Source organism: Trachypithecus francoisi, unplaced genomic scaffold, assembly GCF_009764315.1.
Source record: "Trachypithecus francoisi isolate TF-2019V2 unplaced genomic scaffold, Tfra_2.0 Lachesis_group12, whole genome shotgun sequence".
Taxonomy (NCBI): Eukaryota; Metazoa; Chordata; class Mammalia; order Primates; family Cercopithecidae; genus Trachypithecus; species Trachypithecus francoisi.
The window spans coordinates 12935707-12957924 of record NW_022681457.1 but is presented as its reverse complement, the minus strand read 5'-3'; the positions used below and the strand labels follow the sequence as shown (position 1 = coordinate 12957924).

Genomic DNA, 22218 nt, shown 5'->3' with positions numbered 1-22218 from the left:
AAACTTTCACCCTATATTTTCTTTTAAGCGTTTTATAGTTTTGGGTCTTATGTTTAGGTTTTTACTCCATTTTGAGTTCATTCGTGTTTTTGGTGTTAGGTAAGGGTTCACCTTCATTCCTTAGCATGTGAATATTTAGTTTTCCCAGCATAATTTGCTGAAAAGATCATCATTTCCCCATTGAGTGGTCTTGGTAGCCTTGTTGAAGATCATTTGACCATATACATTACTATACATTACTATTGCAAATGAAATTGTTTTCTTAATTTCCTTTTCATATTTTTCATTGTTAGTGTATGGAAAGGCATATGAGTTTTACATGTTCACTTTTGCATGTTGACTGTGAATTCAGCTACACAGACGAATTTGTCTATCAGTTCTTTTTTTTTTTTTTTTCCAGATGGAGTCTCGCTCTGTTGGCCAGGCTGAAGTGCGATGGCTTGATCTCGGCTCACCACAACTTCCACCTCGCGGATTCAAGCAATTCTTCTGCCTCAGCCTCCCAGGTAGCTGGGACTACAGGCGCCAGCCACCATGCCCGGCTAATTTCTGTATTTTCAGTAGAGACAGGGTTTCACCATGTTGGCCAGGATGGTCTTGAACTCCTGACCTCGTGATCTGCCTGCCTTGGCCTCCCAAAGTGCTGAGATTACAGGCGTGAGCCACTGCGCTTGGCCTGTCTTGCTCTGTCGCCCAGGCTGAAGTGCAGTGGCACGATCTCAGCTCACTACAACCTCTGCCTCCCAGGTTCAAGTGATTCTCCTGCTTCAGCCTCCCGAGTAGCTGGGACTGCAAGCATGTACCACCACGCCCAGCTAATTTTTGTATTTTTTAATTAATCAAAGTTGCTAGCAAAAAAAAAAAAAAAAAATTATTCTTCCCTTAGAAGTTACAACAAACATCTTTTTAAAAATTTTTTGAGCCTGTCACCCAGGCTGTAGCGCAGTGGTCTGATCTCAGCTCACTGCAACCTCTGCCTCCTGGGCTCAAGTGATCCTCTCATCTCAGCCTCCCAAGTAGCTGGGATTACAGGCGCGTGCCGCCAAACCCAGCTAATTTTTTTTTGTATTTTTTGTACAGAGGAGGTTTTGCCTTATTGCGCAGGCTGTTCTCAAACTCCTGGACTCCAGTGATCTGCCCGCCTCAGCCTGACAAAGTGCTGGGATTACAGGCATGAGCCACCATGACCAGCCTAAACATCTTTAATCTAATTTGACCTTCAAATAACTACTGGATTGCTTCACATGTAATGCAGGGACCCTGTAACAGGACCTTTGGGGATGAATTCTTCAGTATTTGTGTGAGAAAAGCTTTATTCTCCTCCACCTTTGAAAGATAACATTGCTGGATATAGATATTAGGGTGGGGTTTTATTTTTCGTTCTAAATTTTGAACATTTCACTCCATTCCCTTCTTGATTATCTGGTTTCTGACAAGAATTCTACTCTAATTCTCATCCTTGTTCCTCTGTAGGTAAAGTGCCCTATCCCACCTCCATCTTCTTTCAAGAATTTCTCTATCTTTGGCCTTCTGTAGTTTAAATATGATGTGCATAGTTGTAGGTTTTTGGTATTTACTCTGCTTCCTCTTCTCTGAGATTTCTGAATCTGTGGTTTGGTATCTATGATTAATTTTGGACCTCCAAGTGGAGGTTGCAGTGAGCCAAGATCACACCATGGCACTGCAGCCTGGGCGACAGAGCAACACTCTAACTCAAAAAAAAAAAAAAAAAAAAAGCTGGGCACGGTGGCTCACGCCTGTAATCCCAGCAGCACTTTGGGAGGCTGAGGTGGGTGGATCACCTGAGGTCGGGAGTTCGAGACCAGCCTGACCAACATGGAGAAACCCCATCTCTACTAAAAATACAAAATTAGCCAGGCATGGTGGCACATGCCTGTAATCTCAGCTACCTGGGAGGCTGAGGTAGAAGAATCACTTGAACCCAGGAGGCGGAGGTTTCAGTGAGCCGAGATCTCTCCACTGCACTCCAGCCTGGGTGACAGAAGAAGACTCTGTGTCAAAAAGAAAAAAAGTAACTTTTGTTAATACCAGTGGGTTTAAATTATGCTTAGACATTTTTTTACTTTTATTAATAAGATAATACATTATCTTTTGTAATCCAGCACCATGGTAAATTACATTAATCTATTTTCTTTTTTTTTCTTTTCTTTTTTGAGACGGAGTCTCGCTCCGTCGCCAGGCTGGAGTGCAGTGGCGCAATCCCAGCTCACTACAACTTCCATGTTGGTCAGGCTGGTCTTTTTTTTTTTTTTTTTTTTTTTTTTTTTTTTTTTTGAGACGGAGTCTGGCTCTGTTGCCCAGGCTGGAGTGCGGTGGCCGGATCTCAGCTCACTGCAAGCTCCACCTCCCGGGTTTACGCCATTCTCCTGCCTCCGCCTCCCAAGTAGCTGGGACTACAGGCGCCCGCCTCATCGCCCGGCTAGTTTTTTGTATTCTTTAGTAGAGACGGGGTTTCACCGTGTTAGCCAGGGTGGTCTCGATCTCCTGACCTTGTGATCCGCCCGTCTCGGCCTCCCAAAGTGCTGGGATTACAGGCTTGAGCCACCGCGCCCGGCCCAGGCTGGTCTTGAACTCCCAACCTCAGAAGATCCACCCGCCTCAACCTCCGAAAGTTCTGGGATTACAGACATGAGCCACTGTGCCTGACTTTTGTCACTCAGGCTGGAGTGCTATGGTGTGATCACCATGTTGGCCAGGATGGTCTCGATCTCTTGACCTTGTGATCCGCCCACCTCAGCCTCCCCAAGTGCTGGGATTACAGGCATGAGCCACTGCACCCAGCCTCTATTTTCTAATAATAAACAATCCTTGCATCCTGGGGATCAACTCAGGATGTATGACATCTTTATTCATTGTTAATTTTACTAGCAAATAGGATTGTTGCATCTATATTCATGAGTAGGTTTGGTGATTAAATGTCATCTCTCAGGGTTTTTTTATATTTAAGCTTTTACAATAAAGTTATACTAGGCTTATAGAGTAAATTGATATTTTCTATTATCTGCAAGATTTGGAATATATTTGATTATTTCATTGAGTGTTTGACAGAACTCACCTCTTCTATATCTTGCAGGGTCTGGAATTTGATTTTGGAGATTATATTACGAAACAGGTGGTTACAGTTTATGATAGTTTGCTCAGGGAAGTCTCTCTGAGAGAATAACTTTAGGGACATGAAAGAGACAAAGATGCAGACTTTGTGGACATTTTGGATTACATCATTCCAGAGGGTGGAGAATATCAATGCAGAGTCCCCAAAATAAGAGTATTTTTGGAGGCTCTGCAGTTACCAGGGACAATGCTCCAGGCAGAGGGAAGTCCAAGGGTGGAGAATATCAATGCAGAGTCCCCAAAATAAGAGTATTTTTGGAGGCTCTGCAGTTACCGGGGACAATGCTCCAGGCAGAGGGAAGTCCAAGGGTAGAGAGTGGGAAATGGGAAAGAAGCTGACATTTTCAGAACAGCTTAACTGAAAGTAGTGAGAAAGGAATAATGCAAGGAAGGTCACAGATGTGGTAAGTCAGGTCTGCTGGTGTAGGGCCATGTCTGACGCGAGGTGATCAAATCTTATGAGAATTCCTGGAGGAGGCCTAACAGGAACAAGAGCTCATATTTCAGCATTGGAGACAGAGCCGTCAACAAGACAGACCTTACTAAATGGGCAGGAGAATGTCAGATGACCCTAAAGGTTCTGATGACAGTAAAGTAGAATGAAATTATAGAGATGGGGTGACTCTATGAGATGGGAGAGTTCCCTTGACCCTTGACCCCTTTGCAGGACGTAACAGGGGTGTGGCTTGCTTACTGCGTGCCCCAGGCGCCCCAAGCTCAAACCGCTAGCCAGAGTGGGAGCATGCAGGTGAGTGGGTGCAGGAGCCTGGTGAGTGGCAGGAATGAACCCTATACTGGCCTGGAGCAGCGTCCAGGGGTTGCCCACAACCTCTGGAGCCCTGGAGGGCCTGTGTTAAAAACAATGTTTTGTTGGGTTTTTTTTGAGACAGAGTCTCACGCTCTCACCCAGGCTGGAGTGCAATGGTGTGGTCTCAGCTTACTGCAACCTTTGCCACCCAGGTTCAAGTGATTCTCCTGCCTCGGCCTCCTGAGTAGCTGGGACTACAAGCACATGCCACCACACCTGACTAATTTTTGTATTTTTAGTAGAGACGGGCTTTCACTGTGTTGGCCAAGCTGGTCTCAAACTCCTGACCTCGTGGTCCGCCTGCCACTGCCTCCCAAAGTGCTCGGATTACAGGTGTGAGCCACCACACCCGGCCAAAAACACAATATTCTTCTATCAGTTGCCTCCCATGGATGGCTAAGTGATAGCCAGTTCAGTGGAGAGTCAGGGTGACAGCCTTTTACACCCTGCCCTCTTGGTACCTCGGTTCTTGCCTGGTGTCCAGGAAGAATCCCGTCAGGCCAACTTGAAGGATAGTGAATGTGGAGATTTTATTAAGCGGTGGAAGTAGCTCTCAGCAGAAGGGGAGCGGGAAAGGGGATGCTGCGGGAAGAAGGTGATCCTTACCTCAAGCCAGGCCATCTCCACCAGACTCCTCTCCGAAGTCCTGCTGTCTGAAGTTAAGCCACACCCATCCCTAGTCTCCAGCTCAGTTGCTTCTCCTCTCGACTTCAGCCTGCTTGTCTCTCTGCCTGCTGAGGTCTGGGGTTTATATGGGCACAGGAAAGGGGGGGTGGGTAGGCCAAAAAAGTAACATTTGGGCAGGAAAACAGGGACAACTGTTCTCATTTACGGCCGGGGTTTCCAGGCTTGAGGGTGGAGTCTTTGCCAGGGAACCACCCTCTTCTACCCAGCATTTCCTTGCCTCCTGTATCATTTACATGGGAAGGGCTGTCAGGACAGTGGAGGCGGCCTGGGATGAAGTGCATTACACGGATTACAAATGAATAAGAAAGTCTTCGGCCGGGCGCGGTGCCTGACGCCTGTAATCCCAGCACTTTGGGAGGCCGAGGCGGGCAGATAATGAGGTCAGAAGATCGAGACCAGCCTGGCTAACACAGTGAAATCCCGTCGTATAGATACAAAAAATACAAAAAAATTGGCTGGGCGTGGTGGCGGGTGCCTGTAGTCCCAGCTACTCGGGAGGCTGAGGCAGGAGAATGGCGTGAACCCGGAAGGCGGAGCTTGCAGTGAGCCGAGATCGCACCACTGCACTCCAGCCTGGGCGACAGAGCAAGACTCCGTCTCAGAAAAAAAAGAAAAGAAAAGAAATATAAATACAACTCCTAAGGAGAAACATGGACTCTCTACTGCAAAAGGGTAAGCCACTTCCAGCTAGAATAAAGGATGGCAATTGTAATGATAAGCCCAATGATATTTTTGCTTCCTCTGGTAGGGAAGCCCTGTCTTTCCCAGCGTAAGAGAGGAAATTCCAAATACACAAAACTCCAGGAATGAGTTCCGAAGCCCCAAGGCAGTTGAGCTCGAAGGAAGCTCCACAAGGGAGTCCAGGAGTCTGCGCAGTGCTGGCGGACACTAGATCCCAGAAGGTAACGTGCGGCTGGATGCCGACGACTACAACTCCTGGAGGCCACTAGAATCCTGGCTCCGGACGGACGTTTCAGGAGACCGCGGCCCTCGATCACCGCGTTCCACTCGGACCTGTCGCCTCAGTCTCCAGCCCAGCTTTCCTCCTCTGCCCGTCGGGGGGGACTCACATTCACCGCCTTCTGTCTGCACAATGCGGCTCATCAGGCGGTCCCATATGCCCCTGCGCAGAACTCATCACCTACTTCAGCTCCCAGAGAGCAATGCGCGCCGTGTAATACAGTACAAGTCCCAGAAGCCTTTGTGCCAACATTTTCATCCGGGGACTTTAAGCCAAGAGTCAGCAGCGGGAGGCCTTTGGTATCAGTGAAAGCTCTTTGGCTGTAATCACTGACAGGGTAGGGATATAATAACTGATGTGAGGCGTTGGGTGGAGGCCAGGGGTTATTTTATTTGTGATTGCAGGACCCGTAAAACACCCAGTAAAATCAGACTGGCAGCTGGTGTGTCAGAGAGAACCGTCAGATACACATTAAGCCTGCAGAATACAAACATATTTTCTATGCAGGGGGTGAGGAGGGAAAGACTTTGTTTACCCCCCTTGTCCTACCGGCTGACTCCAATAAACTGTACTCAGGGTTTGGATATTAAAATCAAAGCATTCAATGGCTCACTCCTTTAGGCCCAGCTGCTCGGGAAGCCAAGGCTGGGAGGTTGGCGGGAGTATTGCTTGAGCCTAGGAGTTGGAGACCAGCCTGGGCAACATAGCAAGAGCCTGTCTCTACAAAAAATACAAAAATTAGTAGTGGCTCACCTGTAACTCCAGCTATTCGGGAAGCTGAGATAGTAGGATCCCTTGAGGCCAGGAGGCCGGGGGTGCAGTCAGCTCTGATGGCACCACTGCACTCCAGCTTCGGCAACAGAGCCAGACCCTGTCTGAAAAGAAAACCAAAGCAGTAGCCATATCTAGTGTTGGAGAAGACATGGACATTAAGTTTTTACCTTGCTGATGGTGCTGTAATAGATTGAAAAACCACTTTGACAAAGTTTTCCCCTGCTTCATACAGATCTTTGCAAACAAAACTTTTCCTTCCTGTGGACCAATAAGCAGGTGCGAGAATGCTCACAATAGCAAAATACCCGAGACGGTCCAGGAAAGAGGATGGATGCACAGGCTTCTCTGCACAGTGCAGCGTTATCCGCAGCAGCCTGACAGTTCTCAGTTCTTAAGGCGGTGGAATCAGAGAAGCATCATAATTTACGCTGCAGAATTCCCCCCTTCCATCCTTTAGGCCGTTTCTACAGGGCACCTTCTAGTTTGTCAGTTGGATTGAATCCCAGTTACCTAGTGGAAACCAACTCACACATGTATCCCCCAAAATCGACTAGCATATGCATTGCTAGTTCAGCTTTGCCCGGAATTCTTTTTCTCCAAACTGACCTTTCAAACTGGTTCCGGAAATAAGCTTCCCTTGCTCCCATCTCCATCATCTTGAAAGAAATTAACGCGGAAAAAGGACTTTTCTGTTAACTATCTGCCAATAAAATAGCAATCTGCAACTTTCAATCACCAGTCGTATTCAGGTCAAGTTTAGCTATTAATTTCTCATAAATTGTAAACATTATAATATCATTTACATATGCAAGTTTGCTTTCATAATCTAAGACCTGCTTCCAGATTTCCACCTCTGTTCCACCCATTTTGAGGTCCACGTGGCTGCACCAGAGTTAAAGGGTGTGGTGTAAGGACAGGAGAGAAGTCGGGAAAAGCCTCAGTGGATTATGGTGAGCTGGTGTTTGTGTCCTCAGTGTGGAACTCATTGCCTTTTAATGTGGGCACACTGCTGGATTTTAAAGAATAATGCCAGGCCCTGTGGCTCACATCTATAATTCCAGCACTTTAGTAGGCTATGGTGGGAGGATAGTTTGAGACCAGTCTGGGCAACATAGCGAGATCCTGTCTTTACAAAAAAAAATTTTTTTTTTAAATTAGCCAGGTGTGGTGTTGTGCTCCTGTGGTCCCAGCTAATTGGGAGGCTGAGGTGGGAGGATCTTGTGAGCCTAGGAGTTTGCGGCTGCAGTGACCTAAGATGGTGCCACTGCACTCTGGCCTATGTGAAAGAACAAGACCTTGGCTGGACGCAGTGGCCCACGCCTGTAATCCCAGCACTTTAGGAGGCTGAGGCAGGTGGATCACCTGAGGTCGGGAGTTCGAGACCAGCCTGACCAACATGGAGAAACCCTGTCTCTACCAAAAATACAAAATTAGCCAGGTGTGGTGGCGCATGCCTATAATCCCAGCTACTTGGGAGGCTGAGGCAGGAGAATTGCTAGAACCTGGGAGGTGGAGGTTGTGGTGAGCCAAGATTGTGCTGTTGCACTCCAGCTTGGGCAACAAGAGTGAAACTCCGTACAAAAAAAAAAAGAAAGAAAAGAAAGACCAAGACCCCAACTCTTTATTTGTATTTTTATTTCTTGAGACAGTTTCGCTCTTCTCACCTAGGCTGGTGTGCAATGGTGCGATCTCAGCTTACTTCAACCTTTGTCTCCCAGGTTCAAACGATTCTCCTGCCTCAGCCTCCCAAGTAGTTGGGATTACAAGTGCCCCACGCACCATCACGCCCTGCTGATTTTTGTATTTTTAGTAGAGATTGGGTTTCACCATGTTGGCCAGGCTGGTCTCGAACACCTGACCTCAGGTGATCTGCTGGCCTTGGCCTCCCAAAGTGCTCGGATTACAGGCATGAGCCACCATGGCCGGCCCCATCTCATTTTTTTAAAAAAGGATACCAACATTATGGATTCATTCATTTATTCAACAGAAATTTATTGGTTCTTGGAAACATTCCACTTTCCCAACCGCTTGGAATACTTTAGTGAACAAAACTAACAAATTCCATGCTCTCCTTAGCCTTACATTTTAATGAAGCAAGACAATAAATTGAAAGCATAATCAGGAAATTATATCCTAAGTAGATAAGTATTATGGAAATATACATACTTGCATACATATTTATGTACATTATCAGACCAGCAGCTTAGGAAGCTTCTGGTGTGGAGGGAACAGTTGGTGGGGTAATTTTCTTGTGAGTCCTCATATGGCGGTGGTATGTGGATGACTGGCGGTAGCGTGTCTTACAATAGGGACATGTATAAGGCTTTTCTCCTGTGTGGATTCTCTCATGAGACAGCAGGTTGGTTTTGTGGCTGAAGGACTTTTCACACATGCTGCATGTAAAAGGTTTCTCTCCTGTGTGAATTTTCTGATGCACACGTAGGTCTGATATCTGGAAGAAGCGTTTTTGACACTCGGGACAAACAAATGGCCTCTCATTCCTGTGTCTTCTCTGGTGAGCTAATAAGTGACAGAGATACTTAAAGACCTTGGGGCATTCTTCACATTTGTATGATTTTCGGACTCCATGGGATCCTTTCTGATGTACCTCACCTGTGGAGTTCCCCTCATTGCTCTGGTGGGTAGGGGCAGACTCAGGGGATGACTGCTCTGGCTGAGAGATAAACCCTGCTCCCATCTGCATAGGGACACCTTGAAAAATAATTCCGTTTATGGACCCTTCCTGGGATCTAGCAGTGACTAGCTCTGTTCTTCTTGAGTTGTATGGGTTGTCAGAAGAAACAACTGCCTCTTTCGGCCTAGGGCCATTCTCTTCCTGGATGATGATTAGAGAAACGATTTGATTGTCTTCATTAGAATTACTTTCATTTACTTGAGTAGTTTTCAAAGAACTGTTGTAGCCGTCTTGTTCATCTTCATGTCCTGTGAAAATAGACAGTCATTGAAGTTGTACTCAAGAAGGGGTCCACATAGAACACCCCTCAGTTGTGCAGATTCACCTGACTTACCTTGTCCTGTTTCTAAGGAAGTACCTTGGGAAGTCCGGAAGGGTGTCCCCATGTTTGCTTCTCTTGGGGTTTTGGCAGACACTTGTTTTGTGAGATGAACAATGACATCTTTTAAGGGCATATTGTCAGAAAAGAGAGCTTCCTGTCCCTGCATGTGGACATGGACCTGTAAAGAAAGCCAGATCACTGTTGTATCTGAATCTGTTGTGTAGCAGAAGACTTTTTGGAAAGGTGGCCCTTAACAGGCTCTCACAAACTCCCTCAAGTATTGGCTACCACATATTTTGTCCACCACCTCTGATGGTGTTATTCTTGTTACTACAAGCTCTTATGTTTAATAAAGTCACACGGACGTTGAATTTACAAGTACTGAATCATTTCCCCTAGGAGGAATTCAGGGTTAGTTCCTGTGAGCTTCTGGCCACATTATTTTTGTCAATTGATCAATACATGAGTTTGTTTTATGTGTGTATATGTTCAAAGACACCTCATTTAATATATATTTATTGATTAATTCTGAACTCAGAGGATCCAGCACACATATTATCTCCGTAATACATAGCAACTTCCTTGCACTTAGGAAGACTAGACAGTGTTTCAGCATTTTACTTCAGTGTCACTTTAAACAACAAAGTTATCAATACAAAGCATAAAAGTGTGAAAATGTGCCACTAAATAGACTGTGAAAAGGACACTTATTTACACTGTAGGAACCAAAATAGGAAGCGAGGTTGTGGCCTTTTTCAACCTCACCTGGAAACATGCACCTAAGGTGACTCAAATATTTTACCACTCTGCACATATCTGAAAATGATGAAGAAGATGCCTCAGGTATTTATTTTAAGCTTACAAATAAATTTTAGCAATTTTGCAAATATGGGCTCTGAGAATAAGGATCTACTGTAATAGTTCTTTTTTTTTTTTTTTTTTTTTTTTTTTTTGAGGCGGAGTCTCGCTCTGTTGCCCAGGCTGCAGTGCAGTGGCCGGATCTCAGCTCACTGCAAGCTCCGCCTCCTGGGTTCACGCCATTCTCCTGCCTCAGCCTCCAGAATAGCTGGGACTACAGGCGCCCGCCACCTCGCCTGGCTAGTTTTTTTGTATTTTTAGTAGAGACGGGGTTTCACCGTGTTAGCCAGGATGGTCTCAATCTCCTAACCTTGTGATCCGCCCGTCTCGGCCTCCCAAAGTGCTGGGATTACAGGTGAGCCACCGCGCCCGGCTGTAATAGTTCTTTAGAATGTCTTTCTTGATTAGGGTTCCCTGACAGAAGAATCAGCTCTTGTCAAGACATTTCTTCCTCAACCTTGAGGTCTTCATTTAAATGTCAATTTCAGGCCGGTCTCACACCTGCAATCCTAGCACTTTGGGAGGCTGAGGCAGGCGGATCACTTGAGGCCAGGAGTTTGAGACCAGCCCAGCCAACATAGTGAAACCCTGTCTCTATAAAAAAATACAACAATTAGCCGGGCTTGGTGGAGCACGCCTGTAATCCCAGCTACTCTGGAAGCTGAGGCACGAGAATGGCTTGTGCCTGGGAGGCATAGGTTGCAGTGAGCCGAGATCATGCCACTGCACTCCAGCCTGGGCAACAGAAAAAAAAAAAAGTCAATTTCTCTGCCATTATACAGACTAAAATTAACTTAATCAAACGTCAATATGTTTGACTCCTATATATCCTACAGAATAAAAATATATATGCCTTTTTGCTTTTTTTCTTGAGAACTTAGGACATTGAAGATTATTCTTTGTGAGAATGGTGGGAGAGTGTGAGCTGACTAATAACTGGACCTCCAGTAGCTTCTCTAACTTCCAGACAACTCTAACTGACTGTGATTTATTTCTTACTTTCCTTTGTCCCTCATCCCAGAAGTCAGAACACTGTACTCACTAAGGCAGGTGGATTTATGATGTCATCAGTCAGGTCTTCCATGAATCTCTCCAGGTTTTTGCCACTTGATTTCCATTTCTCTTTCACACTGGCTTTGTCATTGCAGTGGCCACCAATCATAAACTGCTCCAGGACTAGTAGAGAAATAATTTCATCCTTGCTGTGCTTTTCTGGTTGCAGCCATGAGTGAAAGATCCTATAAAGTCTTTGCAATTCCTGCCTTGCATAGGAATTATTGCTGTCTTGAAATGAATTGAGCATCATTCTTGAGAATTCAGAAATCCCTTCTTCTCTAGCAGGTCCCTGACTTTGTCGAAACTCTGAATTTTCTGATCCAAGATTATTCTCGGATGGTTCACGCCGAAATATGGTTCTTAGATCTAAAGCCATTCTTAGCAATAAATCTCAGAGAGACTTAACTTTGATGAGTCAGTCCCTTGAGTCTCCAGGGATTTCTTTCAACAGTTGGTGGATTCTTTAAAACTGCAAGCTAGAAATAGAAAAGAGATAAGTAATTAATTGCACCACTGGCATCATTAAAGACAAATCAACCAAAAAGTTAGGCCTAGATGGTTCTACGGATGAATTCAAAGAAATAATTATAACTTAACATAAACTCTCCCGGAGCATATAAGAGGAAGCACTACCCACTTTAGTTACTGAGGTCAGCACTTCCTGATATCAAAATTTTACAAATACATTAAAATAATCCAAAACAAAATATTTGAAAATCAAATCTACTCACATATACATCGCAAGTGGTGTTCATTTCTAATTCAAAAATCAATGCAATTTACTTCGTTAACAGGATATGGCTACAAGAACGTAATAAAATCATCTCAATGAATGCATTTAAAATGTTTAAATGCCAGTGTTTATTACTGAAAAAGGCACTTAATAAACTAGAACTATTAGGAAATATCCTTGGCTGGGCACAGTGGCTCACTCCTGTAATCCCAGAACTGTGGGAGGCCGAGGAGGGTGGATCACTTGAGGTCAGCAGTTCGAGACTAACCTGGCCAACATGGTGAGGCACCATCTCTACTAAAAATACAAAATTTGCTAGGCATAGTGGCTCACGCCTGTAATCTCAACACTTTGGGAGGCTGAGGCAGGTGGATCACCTGAGGTCAGGATTTCTTTTTTTTTTTTTGAGACAGAGTCTCACTCTGTCGCCCAGGCTGGAGTGCAGCAGCCAGATCTCAGCTCACTGCAAGCTCCGCCACCCGGGTTCACGCCATTCTCCTGCCTCAGCCTCCCGAGTAGCTGGGACTACAGGCGCCCGCCACCTCGCCCGGCTAGTTTTTTTTTTTGTACTTTTTAGTAGAGACAGGGTTTCACCGTGTTAGCCAGGATGGTCTCGATCTCCTGACCTCGTGATCCGCCCGTCTCAGCCTCCCAAAGTGCTGGGATTATAGGCTTGAGCCACCGCACCCGGCCTTGAGGTCAGGATTTCAAGACCAGCCTGACCAATATGGTGAAACTCCATCTCTGCTAAAAATACAAAAATCAGCCAAGCATGGTGGTGTGTGCCTGTAGTCCCAGCTACTCAGAAGGCTGAGATGGGAGAATTGCTGGAGCCCGGGAGGTGGAGATTGCAGTGAGCTGAGATCGTGCCACTGCACTCCAGCCTGGGCGACAGAGCAAGACTTCGTCTAAAACACACACACACACACACAAAACTTAGCCGGGTGTGGTGGCACGTGCCTGTAGACCCAGATACTAGCTACTTCAGTGGCAGAGGCAGGAGAATCGCTTGAACCTGGGAAGTGGAGGTGGCAATGAGCCAGGATCATCCCACTGAGTTCTTGCCTGGGTAACAGAGTGAGACTCTCAAAAAAACAAAACAACAACAACAACAACAAAAAAAAAACCTTGATGTGAAAAATATTTTACCAAATAATTACAACAAAATTTATTATTTTTTTTATTTTTATTTTTTTTGAGACAGAGTCTCGCTCTGTCACCCAGGCTGGAGTGCAGTGGTGCGATCTCGGCTCACTGCAAGCTCCGCCTCCCAGGTTCACGCCATTCTCCTGCCTCAGCCTCCCGATTAGCTGGGACTACAGGCGCCCGCCACCTCGCCCGGCTAGTTTTTTTGTATTTTTTAGTAGAGACAGGGTTTCACCGTGTCAGCCAGGATGGCCTCGATCTCCTGACCTCGTGATCCGCCCGTCTCGGCCTCCCAAAGTGCTGGGATTACAGGCTTGAGCCACTGTGCCCGGCCATACAAAATTTATTGTTAAAAGTTTTCTGCTTCAGCTATCATCTCTATGAAACATTGGATTGCTCCCTAACCACTGAAATAAGGAAAGAAAATATTTCAAACCTATTTACAGAGTCTTGATTTTGTTTACAAAAAGTATTCAATAAATTTGGTGGGGATGTAAATCAGTTAACCTCTATGGAAAAACAGATGGAGATTTCTCAGAGAGGTAAAAATAGAACTATCATTTGATCCAGCTCGGTATCTATTCAAAAGAAAAGAAATGGTTACATAAAAAAGACACCTGCACTCATATTTTGATTGCAGCACTAGTCACAAGAGCAAAGTCATGGAACCAACCTTAGAGTCTACCAGTGGTTGACTGGATAAAGAATAAGTGAAATACATACCATGGAATATTATGCAGCCATAATAAAGAATGAAATTAGTCCTTTGCAGCAACATAGATGGAGCTGGAGGCCATTATCCTAAGTGAACTAACTCAGAAACATAAAACCAAATACCACATGTTCTCACTTATAAGTGGTAGCTAAACAGTGGGTACACATGGACATAAGGATGGAAATAACAGACGCTGGGGACTCCTCTAGGGGAGGTGGGAGGGAAATGGGTATTGAAAAATTACCCATTGGGTACAATGTTAACTATTTGAGTAATGGGTACACTAGAAGCCCGATTTCCACTAACATGCAGAATACCTTTGTAACAAACATGCGCATGTACTCCCTGAATCTAAAATAAAATAAAATATTCAACAACTAGTAGCCTACGTGAATTTAGTAAGATGTCTATTACAATGCCAATATACCAAAATGAACTGAATAGTGTAATATTATGTTATCACGAGCAGTTTAAATTAAAACCAAAAACCTCTTTTCACTGTGACGCCTGTAATCCCAACACTTTGGGTGGCTGAGGTGGGTGGATCACTTGAAACCAGGAGTTCAAGACCAGACTGGTCAACATGGTGAAACCCTGTCTCTACTAAAAATATAAACATTAGCCAGACGTGGTGGTGCATGCCTGTAATTCCAGCTACTCGGGAGGCTGAGCCAAGAGAATGGCTTGCACTTGGGAAGCAGAGGTTGCAGTGGTTGCAGTGAGTTGAGATTGGGCCACTGTACTTCAGCCTGGGTAACACAGAGAAACTCCGTCTCAATAATAAAAATAATAATCATCGTCATCATCATAATCATCATCATCAGAAAATAAAGTATTAGAAACTGAGAGGAGAAGGGTGGTTACCGGGAGTGTGGTGGGGCATATGGGAAGATGTTGAGCAAATGGTGCAAACTTTATTCCTTTATTTTGAGACAGGGTCTCCCTCTGTCAGCCAGGCTAGAGTGCAGTGGTGCCATCACAGCTCACTGCAGCCTCAACCTCCTGGGTTCAAGTGATCCTCCTGCCTTAGCCTCTTGAGTAGCTGGGACTACAGGCATGCACCACCACACTCGGCTAATTTTTTAAAAATTTTCTTTTCGGCCGGGCGCGGTGGCTCAAGCCTGTAATCCCAGCACTTTGGGAGGCCGAGACGGGCGGATCACGAGGTCAGGAGATCGAGACCATCCTGGCTAACACGGTGAAACCCCGTCTCTACTAAAAAAATACAAAAAATTAGCCGGGCGATGTGGCGGGCGCCTGTAGTCCCAGCTACTCGGGAGGCTGAGGCGAGAGAATGGCATAAACCCGGGAGGCGGAGCTTGCAGTGAGCTGAGATCCGGCCACTGCACTCCAGCCTGGGCGACAGAGCGAGACTCCGTCTCAAAAAAAAAAAAAAAAAAAAAAAAAAAAAAAATTTATTTTCGAGACTTGGTCTCACTATTTTGTCCAGGCTGTCTTGAACTCCTGTATTCAAGTGACTGCTCCTCACTCTAGCCTCTCAAAGTATTGGGATTACAGGCATGAGCTTCTATGCCTTTGGCAAACTTTCATTTATGAAATGAATATGTGGCGGGGCACGGTGACTCGCGCCTGTAATCCTAGCACTTTGGGAGGCCGAGACAGGCAGATCACTTGAGATGAGACATGGTGAAACCCCGTCTTTACTAAAAATAAAAAATTAGCCAGGCGTGGTGGTGCACACCTGTAATTCCAGCTACTCGGTAGGCTGAGGCAGGAGAATCGCTTGAACCCGGGAGACGGAGGTTACAGTGAGCCGAGATCATGCCACCGCACTCCAGCCTGGGCGACAGAGTGAAACTCCATCTCAAAATAAATAAATAAATTAAATAAATGTCACCATGTCATTCTCAAGCTAGGAAATAAAGGAATATGCTCTGGAGATCTGATGTACAGCATGGTGGCTATAGCTAATATATATTGTATGCTTGCAATTTGCTAGATTTTCAGTGTTCTCATGATGTAAAAAAGATAATTGGCTCACGCCTGTAATCCCAGTGCTTTGGGAGGCCGAGGTGGGCATATCACTTGAGGTCAGGAGTTCAAGACCAGCCTGGTAACATGGTGGATCCCCGCCTCTACTAAAAATGCAAAAATTAGTTGGGTGTGTTGTCATGCACCTGTAATCCCAGCTACTTGGGAGGCTGAGGCACAAGAATTGCTTGAACCCGAGAGGTGGGGGTTGTAGTGAGCCAAGATCACACCACTATACTCCAGCTTAGGTGACAGAGCAAGACTCTGTCTCAAAAAAAAAAAAAAAGATAACTATGTGAGGTGATGAATATGCTAACTAGCTTGATTGTGGTAACCATTTTGCAATGTATACATATATACAGAGAGAGGTGTCATGTTGTACACCTTAAATAGATACAGTCTTTGTCAATTATACCTCAGTGAAGCTAGGGAAAACAAGAAAAAGAGAAAGAAGTGAATGAAATAGAAAAGACAAGCCAGAATCCATACAAATGACACCTTTCTCTGGCTGAAAACTTATTAGGCACAGACATCTGCAAGGCCACTACCAGCTATTTCCACTATGTTGTGAAAGGATACATTCCTTAGAAAACATTCTTAGTACCTTTACTGTTTGAATTTTTTCCCCATTAACAGTTACCATTCCTTAGAACTTCACTGCTTTAACCAAAGCTACAATTTTATGTTTATCTGTTTTTACTCCTTGTCTTTTCCCACTGATGCTTAGGATTCGGAAGTAAAACTGAGTTTGCATTGCTTGAAATTGATTTCTTCTTTTTTTTTTTTTTTTTTGAGACGGAGTCTCACTCTGTCACCCGGGCTGGAGTGCAGTGGCTGGATCACAGCTCACTACAAGCTCCGCCTCCTGGGTTTACGCCATTCTCCTGCGTCAGCCTCCCGAGTAGCTGGGACTACAGGCGCCGCCACCTCGCCCGGCTAGTTTTTTGTATTTTTAGTAGAGACGGGGTTTCACCGTGTTAGCCAGGATGGTCTCGCTCTCCTAACCTTGTGATCCGCCCATCTCGGCCTCCCAAAGTGCTGGGATTACAGGCTTGAGCCACCACGCCTGGCCTTGAAATTGATTTCTTTTTTTTTTTTTTTTTTTTTTTGAGACGGAGTCTGGCTCTCTCGCCCAGGCTGGAGTGCAGTGGCCGGATCTCAGCTCACTGCAAGCTCCGCCTCCCGGGTTTACGCCATTCTCCTGCCTCCGCCTCCCAAGTAGCTGGGACTACAGGCGCCCGCCTCGTCGCCCGGCTAGTTTTTTGTATTCTTTAGTAGAGACGGGGTTTCACCGTATTAGCCAGGATGGTCTCGATCTCCTGACCTTGTGATCCGCCCGTCTCGGCCTCCCAAAGTGCTGGGATTACAGGCTTGAGCCACCGCGCCCGGCTTGAAATTGATTTCTAATCCCAAATCAGATTACCTGTACAACTATAGACACACCCTTTGGAATCCTGAATGGATAAAGAATTTAATCCCTTTTCTGTTAATGTATCATAGTTATTTTTGTGTTTTTTTCTCCGATTTTATATATGGTTAACATTTCAAAGATTCGTGCAATTTTGAAAAAAGCAAACTTCATGCCATAAAATCAGAAAATAGTGGGAGTAATACATGGGCACACAAAAACCTAACTGATTTCTGTTAGTTAATGTTATTTCCTGCTTGTGTTAATCTCATCTGGTCTAATTAGACCAGATCTGCCACCCTGATGGCATCAGTTAATGAGGCAGAGGTGATCTTGGTAAAACCTCTTGGGAGAAAATGGAACACATTCTTGCCTTTCCCTAATCCATTTGTCATAATGCTTCCAGTCAACGTTTATAAAATGCTAATCTGCTCACATCATACCCCAGTCTACTCTCTGGATGGCTCCCCTTTGCCCTCAGGGAAAAGCACTGAGTCCTTGTCCTGTGAGGCTTTCCTGGGCCAGCTCTACACTTCTCAAGCTCCATCTTAGGTGTTGTGGCTGGTTCTCTACATCAAGGGACATTGGTCTCTCTCCCTTTTTTTTTTTTTTTTTCCTGTGGAACCCATGGCTTCCCCTTCATTTCACTTCCCTCCAAGTTCTCTTTTTGGATTACCCACCCTTTCTCCCGTATGACACACAGACCACGTGTTCACACTTGGAGACATGCACTCCGTCCCACATAGACAAGGCTGCAAAGTATTATGGTTTATTTCCCAGAACCTGGGAATTCAAAACAAGGCTACCGGAGTTCTAATCTGGAGTCTGGCATTTACAAACTGTGTGATGCAGGCATGCTTCCCATCAGGTCTGGGTCTGTGTCCTGGGGTTTATGATCTCTAGTGACCCCCAGCTAAATATCTCATATAATGCAATACAAAGGAATTACTAAACTGGGCGCAGTGGCTCACGTCTGTAATCCCAGCACTTTTGGAGGCTGAAAGTGGGCAAATCACTGGAGGCCAGGAGCTTGAGACCACCCTGGGCAACACGGCAAAATCCTGTCTCCTTAAAAAATAGAAACATTAGCCTGGTGTGGTGGTGTGTGCCTGTAGTCCCAGCTACTCAGGAAGCTAATGTGGAAGGATCACTGGAGGCTGGGGAGGCTGAGGCTGCAGTGAGCTGTGATTGGGGCTACTAAACTTTAGCCTGGGTGACAGAGACCTTGTCTCGAAAAAAAAAAAAAAAAAATTACTAGAACATAAAGCCATACGATAGAATTTTCGAAGAGAAATCTTCAGTCACACCAGTCCTTTATAAAAAATACACGACATTAAGCCCTTTTGGGTCAGAGCTGTTTTAACAAAAGATCATTCCCTACACCTGGGAGACCACCATATCTCTGTACTTAGGAATCTACCTGAAATAGCTATGCCTACATACACATGCATACACACTCAGAGACACAAAACTGGGAATTTTCCTTCCATTATGGAAGCTTACCTCCTTCTTGGTTGGCTGGGTAATCCCGGGCTGAACACTTAGCTGATGTGTGACCGGCTTTTCCACACTGGGTTTATCTGATGTGCCTCCTAAGGCTGCTCCCTTTTATAGGATCTAGAATCAGTGATTTAAAGATGTGATTGGATAACACTTGTCTGTTGATTGAATTACTGATGGAATCTTCATCCAGCCACAGCTCCGTGTCTCTAATATAGTGTTAAATACCATCACTGGTCCTGGGTCAATAGGTCATAAACAAACACATTAGTATTTCTGCAGGCTAGGTACAGCAGCTCACACCTGTAATCTCAGCACTTTGAGAGGCCGAGGCAGGCAGATCACCTGAGATCAGGAGTTCGAGACCAGCCTGGCCAATATGGTGAAACCCTTTCTCTACTAAAAATACAAAAATTAGCTGGGCATGGTGGTGGGCACCTGTAATCCCAGCTACTCGGGAGGCTGAGGCAGGAGAATCGCTTGAACCTGGGAGGTGGAGGTTACAGTGAGCCAAGATCACACCACTGCATTCCAACCTGCGAGACAGAGCAAGACTGTGAAGCCCTAGCCTAAGCAACAAAGCAAGACCCTGTCTCTACCAAAAATAATGTTACAAATGTTAGCCAGGCATGGTGGCATGTCCCTATAGCTTGTTTGAGCCAAGGAGTTAGTGGCTACAGTGGATTATGACTGCCCCACTGAACTCTGGCCTGGGAAATGGAAGGAGACCCAGTCTCAAAAACAAACAAACAAAAAACACGCCTGTAATCCTAGCACTTTTGGAGGCCGAGGTGGGCGGATCACGAGGTCAGGAGTTCGAGGCCAGCCTGGCCAATGTGGTGAAACCCCATCTCTACTAAAAATACAAAAATTAGCCAGGCATAGTGGCGTGTGCCTATAGTCCCAGGTATTCAGGAGGCTGAGCAGAAGAATTGCTTGAACCTGGGAGGAGGTTGCAGTGAGCTGAGATTGTGCCACTGCACTGCAGCCTGGGCGACAGAGGGAGACTCTGTCTCAAAAACAAACAAACAAAAACAAAATCTGCTGTTAAATGTGACAACGTCCACATTAAATGAAAATATAAAGACAAACGTTAGTCTCACAAATTCTGGTCAAGTTTTATTATAAATTACTCATACAGGCCGGGTGCGGTGGCTCAAGCCTGTAATCCCAGCACTTTGGGAGGCCGAGACGGGCGGATCACGAGGTCAGGAGATCGAGACCATCCTGGCTAACACGGTGAAACCCCGTCTCTACTAAAAATACAAAAAACTAGCCGGGCGAGGTGGCGGGCGCCTGTAGTCCCAGCTACTCCGGAGGCTGAGACAGGAGAATGGCGTAAACCCGGGAGGCGGAGCTTGCAGTGAGCTGAGATCGGGCCACTGCACTCCAGCCTGGGTGGCAGAGCAAGACTCCGTCTCAAAAAATAAATAAATAAATAAATAAATTACTCATACAAACATGACAAACTTTTGCTCAAACTTTTCACTGTTCAGAGATTTATGAATTACAAGGGTGGCAGAGGGCAAGGCTAGTGCTCTGTCTCCTTCTGTGCCAATTCCACGCTGGTGGAACAGAGGGGGCCCAGGACCCCAGAGAAGGCATTCCTAATCCATCAAAAAGATGACAGGGGCTGAGACTAGGATTATATCAGTAGGGTGTTAGCATGCTGGAGTGGCTGGGGTGGGAAGAACCGCTGGAAGCCAAGTAGATACACTCCAGGAAAAACATCAGAACTGAAGTTACAGAAATTGGAATCCCAGTAGCACAGTGGCAGCTAGATTCCTTTTGCTTTTGTCTGTAGCTTGCATTAGCAGAGTGCAATATGCAATTACTATCCACTTTACTTTTCTAATCGTGCAGACATCCCAAAAGGTAAAAGATCCCTATGCTTCCAGCCAGCAGCGGCTTTGCATGACTGCCAGGCTCTCAGACCCCACATCACTTGGCCTTCTTAGTGGGGATAGCTCCCAGAATGCGGCTAAAAGCCAATTTTGCCCCTGGTCCGTCATGGAATAGCCCAGTTTAGCCTCATTGTTAACGAAGGACATCAATCCCAGGCAGGTCTCCATGAGGAGGGGGCGCTCCGCGACCAGCACGCGTGCGCTTGTCCTGGCAAACGACTTTCCTTTTTGGCGTTTTTGACCTTGGAGTCACAGAGCCTTGAAGCTTTCCATCTGGCACAGAGTCGCTGTGTTCTCATCCGCACCAGCCATCGCGTGTTGTATGAAACGGGCACAGGGCACGTTTGTGGACCAGGGATTCCATCTGTTTACGAAGGAAAGGCGACTTCGCTTGTCCCACTGAATTCGAATCCCAAAACCTTCTCGCTTGTTGAGCGATTTAGGGGGAAACTGTAAATCTCGGCAGGAGACGGCGTACCATCCCGGCCGCCTGCCAGCCCTGGATCGGATGGAGCCGTCTTCACCGCCCAGCGCGCCCTGCCGGTGACCGGCTCCCGCCGCCGCTTCTCACTGTCCCGGGGGCCCCTCGGCCGGAGCCGCAGCCCCGCGTCTCGCTGTCCCACGGCCGCCCCGCGTCTCGCTGTCCCACGGCCGCGCCGGGTCTCGCTGTCCCACGGCCGCACGACTGCGCCGACTCCTCCCCCGCCGCTGGGTGCCGCGGGCGGGAACACCAGGGATTCCCAGACGGGTGCGGCGCTGGGCCCCAGATGCTGAGCGGCCAGAGCGCCTGGAGCCGCCGCCCCGCGCCCAGCTCCTCGCCCGCCGCCAGCAGCGCCCTGGGGCTCTTGCCCGCCGGGTCCACCGAGCCCCGCAGCTGGGGCGTCGCCGCGCCGGACCCCGACCCCTCATTTTCATCTACCCAGGAATTTATTTTCCCTCCCTCCCTCCCTCCTTCCTTCCTTCCTTCTCTTCTTCTTTTTTGACGGAGTCTGTCATCCAGGCTGGTGAGCAATCTCGGCTCACTGCAGCCTCCACCTCCCGGGTTCAAGCCATTGTCCTGCCTCAGCCTCCCGAGTAGCTGGGACTACAGGTGCCTTCACCACGCCCGGCTAATTGTTTTTTGGTATTTTTAGTAGAGACCGGGATGTCAGGCTGGTCTCGAACTCTTGATGTCAGGTGATCCGCCCGCCTCTGCCTCCCACATTGGTAGGATTAGAGGCGTGAGCCACAGCGCCTGGCCTTCTCTAGTAATTTCAAAATCGTTTTATTACAATTCAATAAAATTTAAACAAATTAATAAAATTTAAAACATGCAATAAAGAGGATTAGTTCAATAAAGATAAATTCAATTACCAACGGCTGTTTTTTGTTGTTGTTGTTGTTTTGAGACAGGTTCTCACTCTGTCACCCAGGCTGCAGTACAGTGGTGGGATCTGAGCTCACTGTAACCTTTGCCTCCTGGGCTCAAGAGATCCTCCCACCTCAGCCTCCTAAGTAGCTGGAAGTAGCTGGGATTACAGGCTCATG

General features: G+C 46.4%; 1 protein-coding gene across 1 annotated transcript; it reads right to left on the bottom strand.

Moving 5' to 3' along the window:
* Positions 1-8325: 8325 nt before the first annotated feature.
* On the bottom strand, positions 8326-19146 carry ZSCAN4 (zinc finger and SCAN domain containing 4). Its single transcript, XM_033224654.1, has 4 exons — positions 18791-19146; positions 11280-11769; positions 9392-9557; positions 8326-9305 (listed from the first exon to the last, which is right to left on the bottom strand). Exons 2-4 carry the CDS (start codon positions 11667-11669, stop codon positions 8566-8568), a joined length of 1296 nt encoding a protein of 431 aa, XP_033080545.1. The 5' UTR covers positions 11670-11769; positions 18791-19146; the 3' UTR covers positions 8326-8565.
* Positions 19147-22218: the final 3072 nt, after the last annotated feature.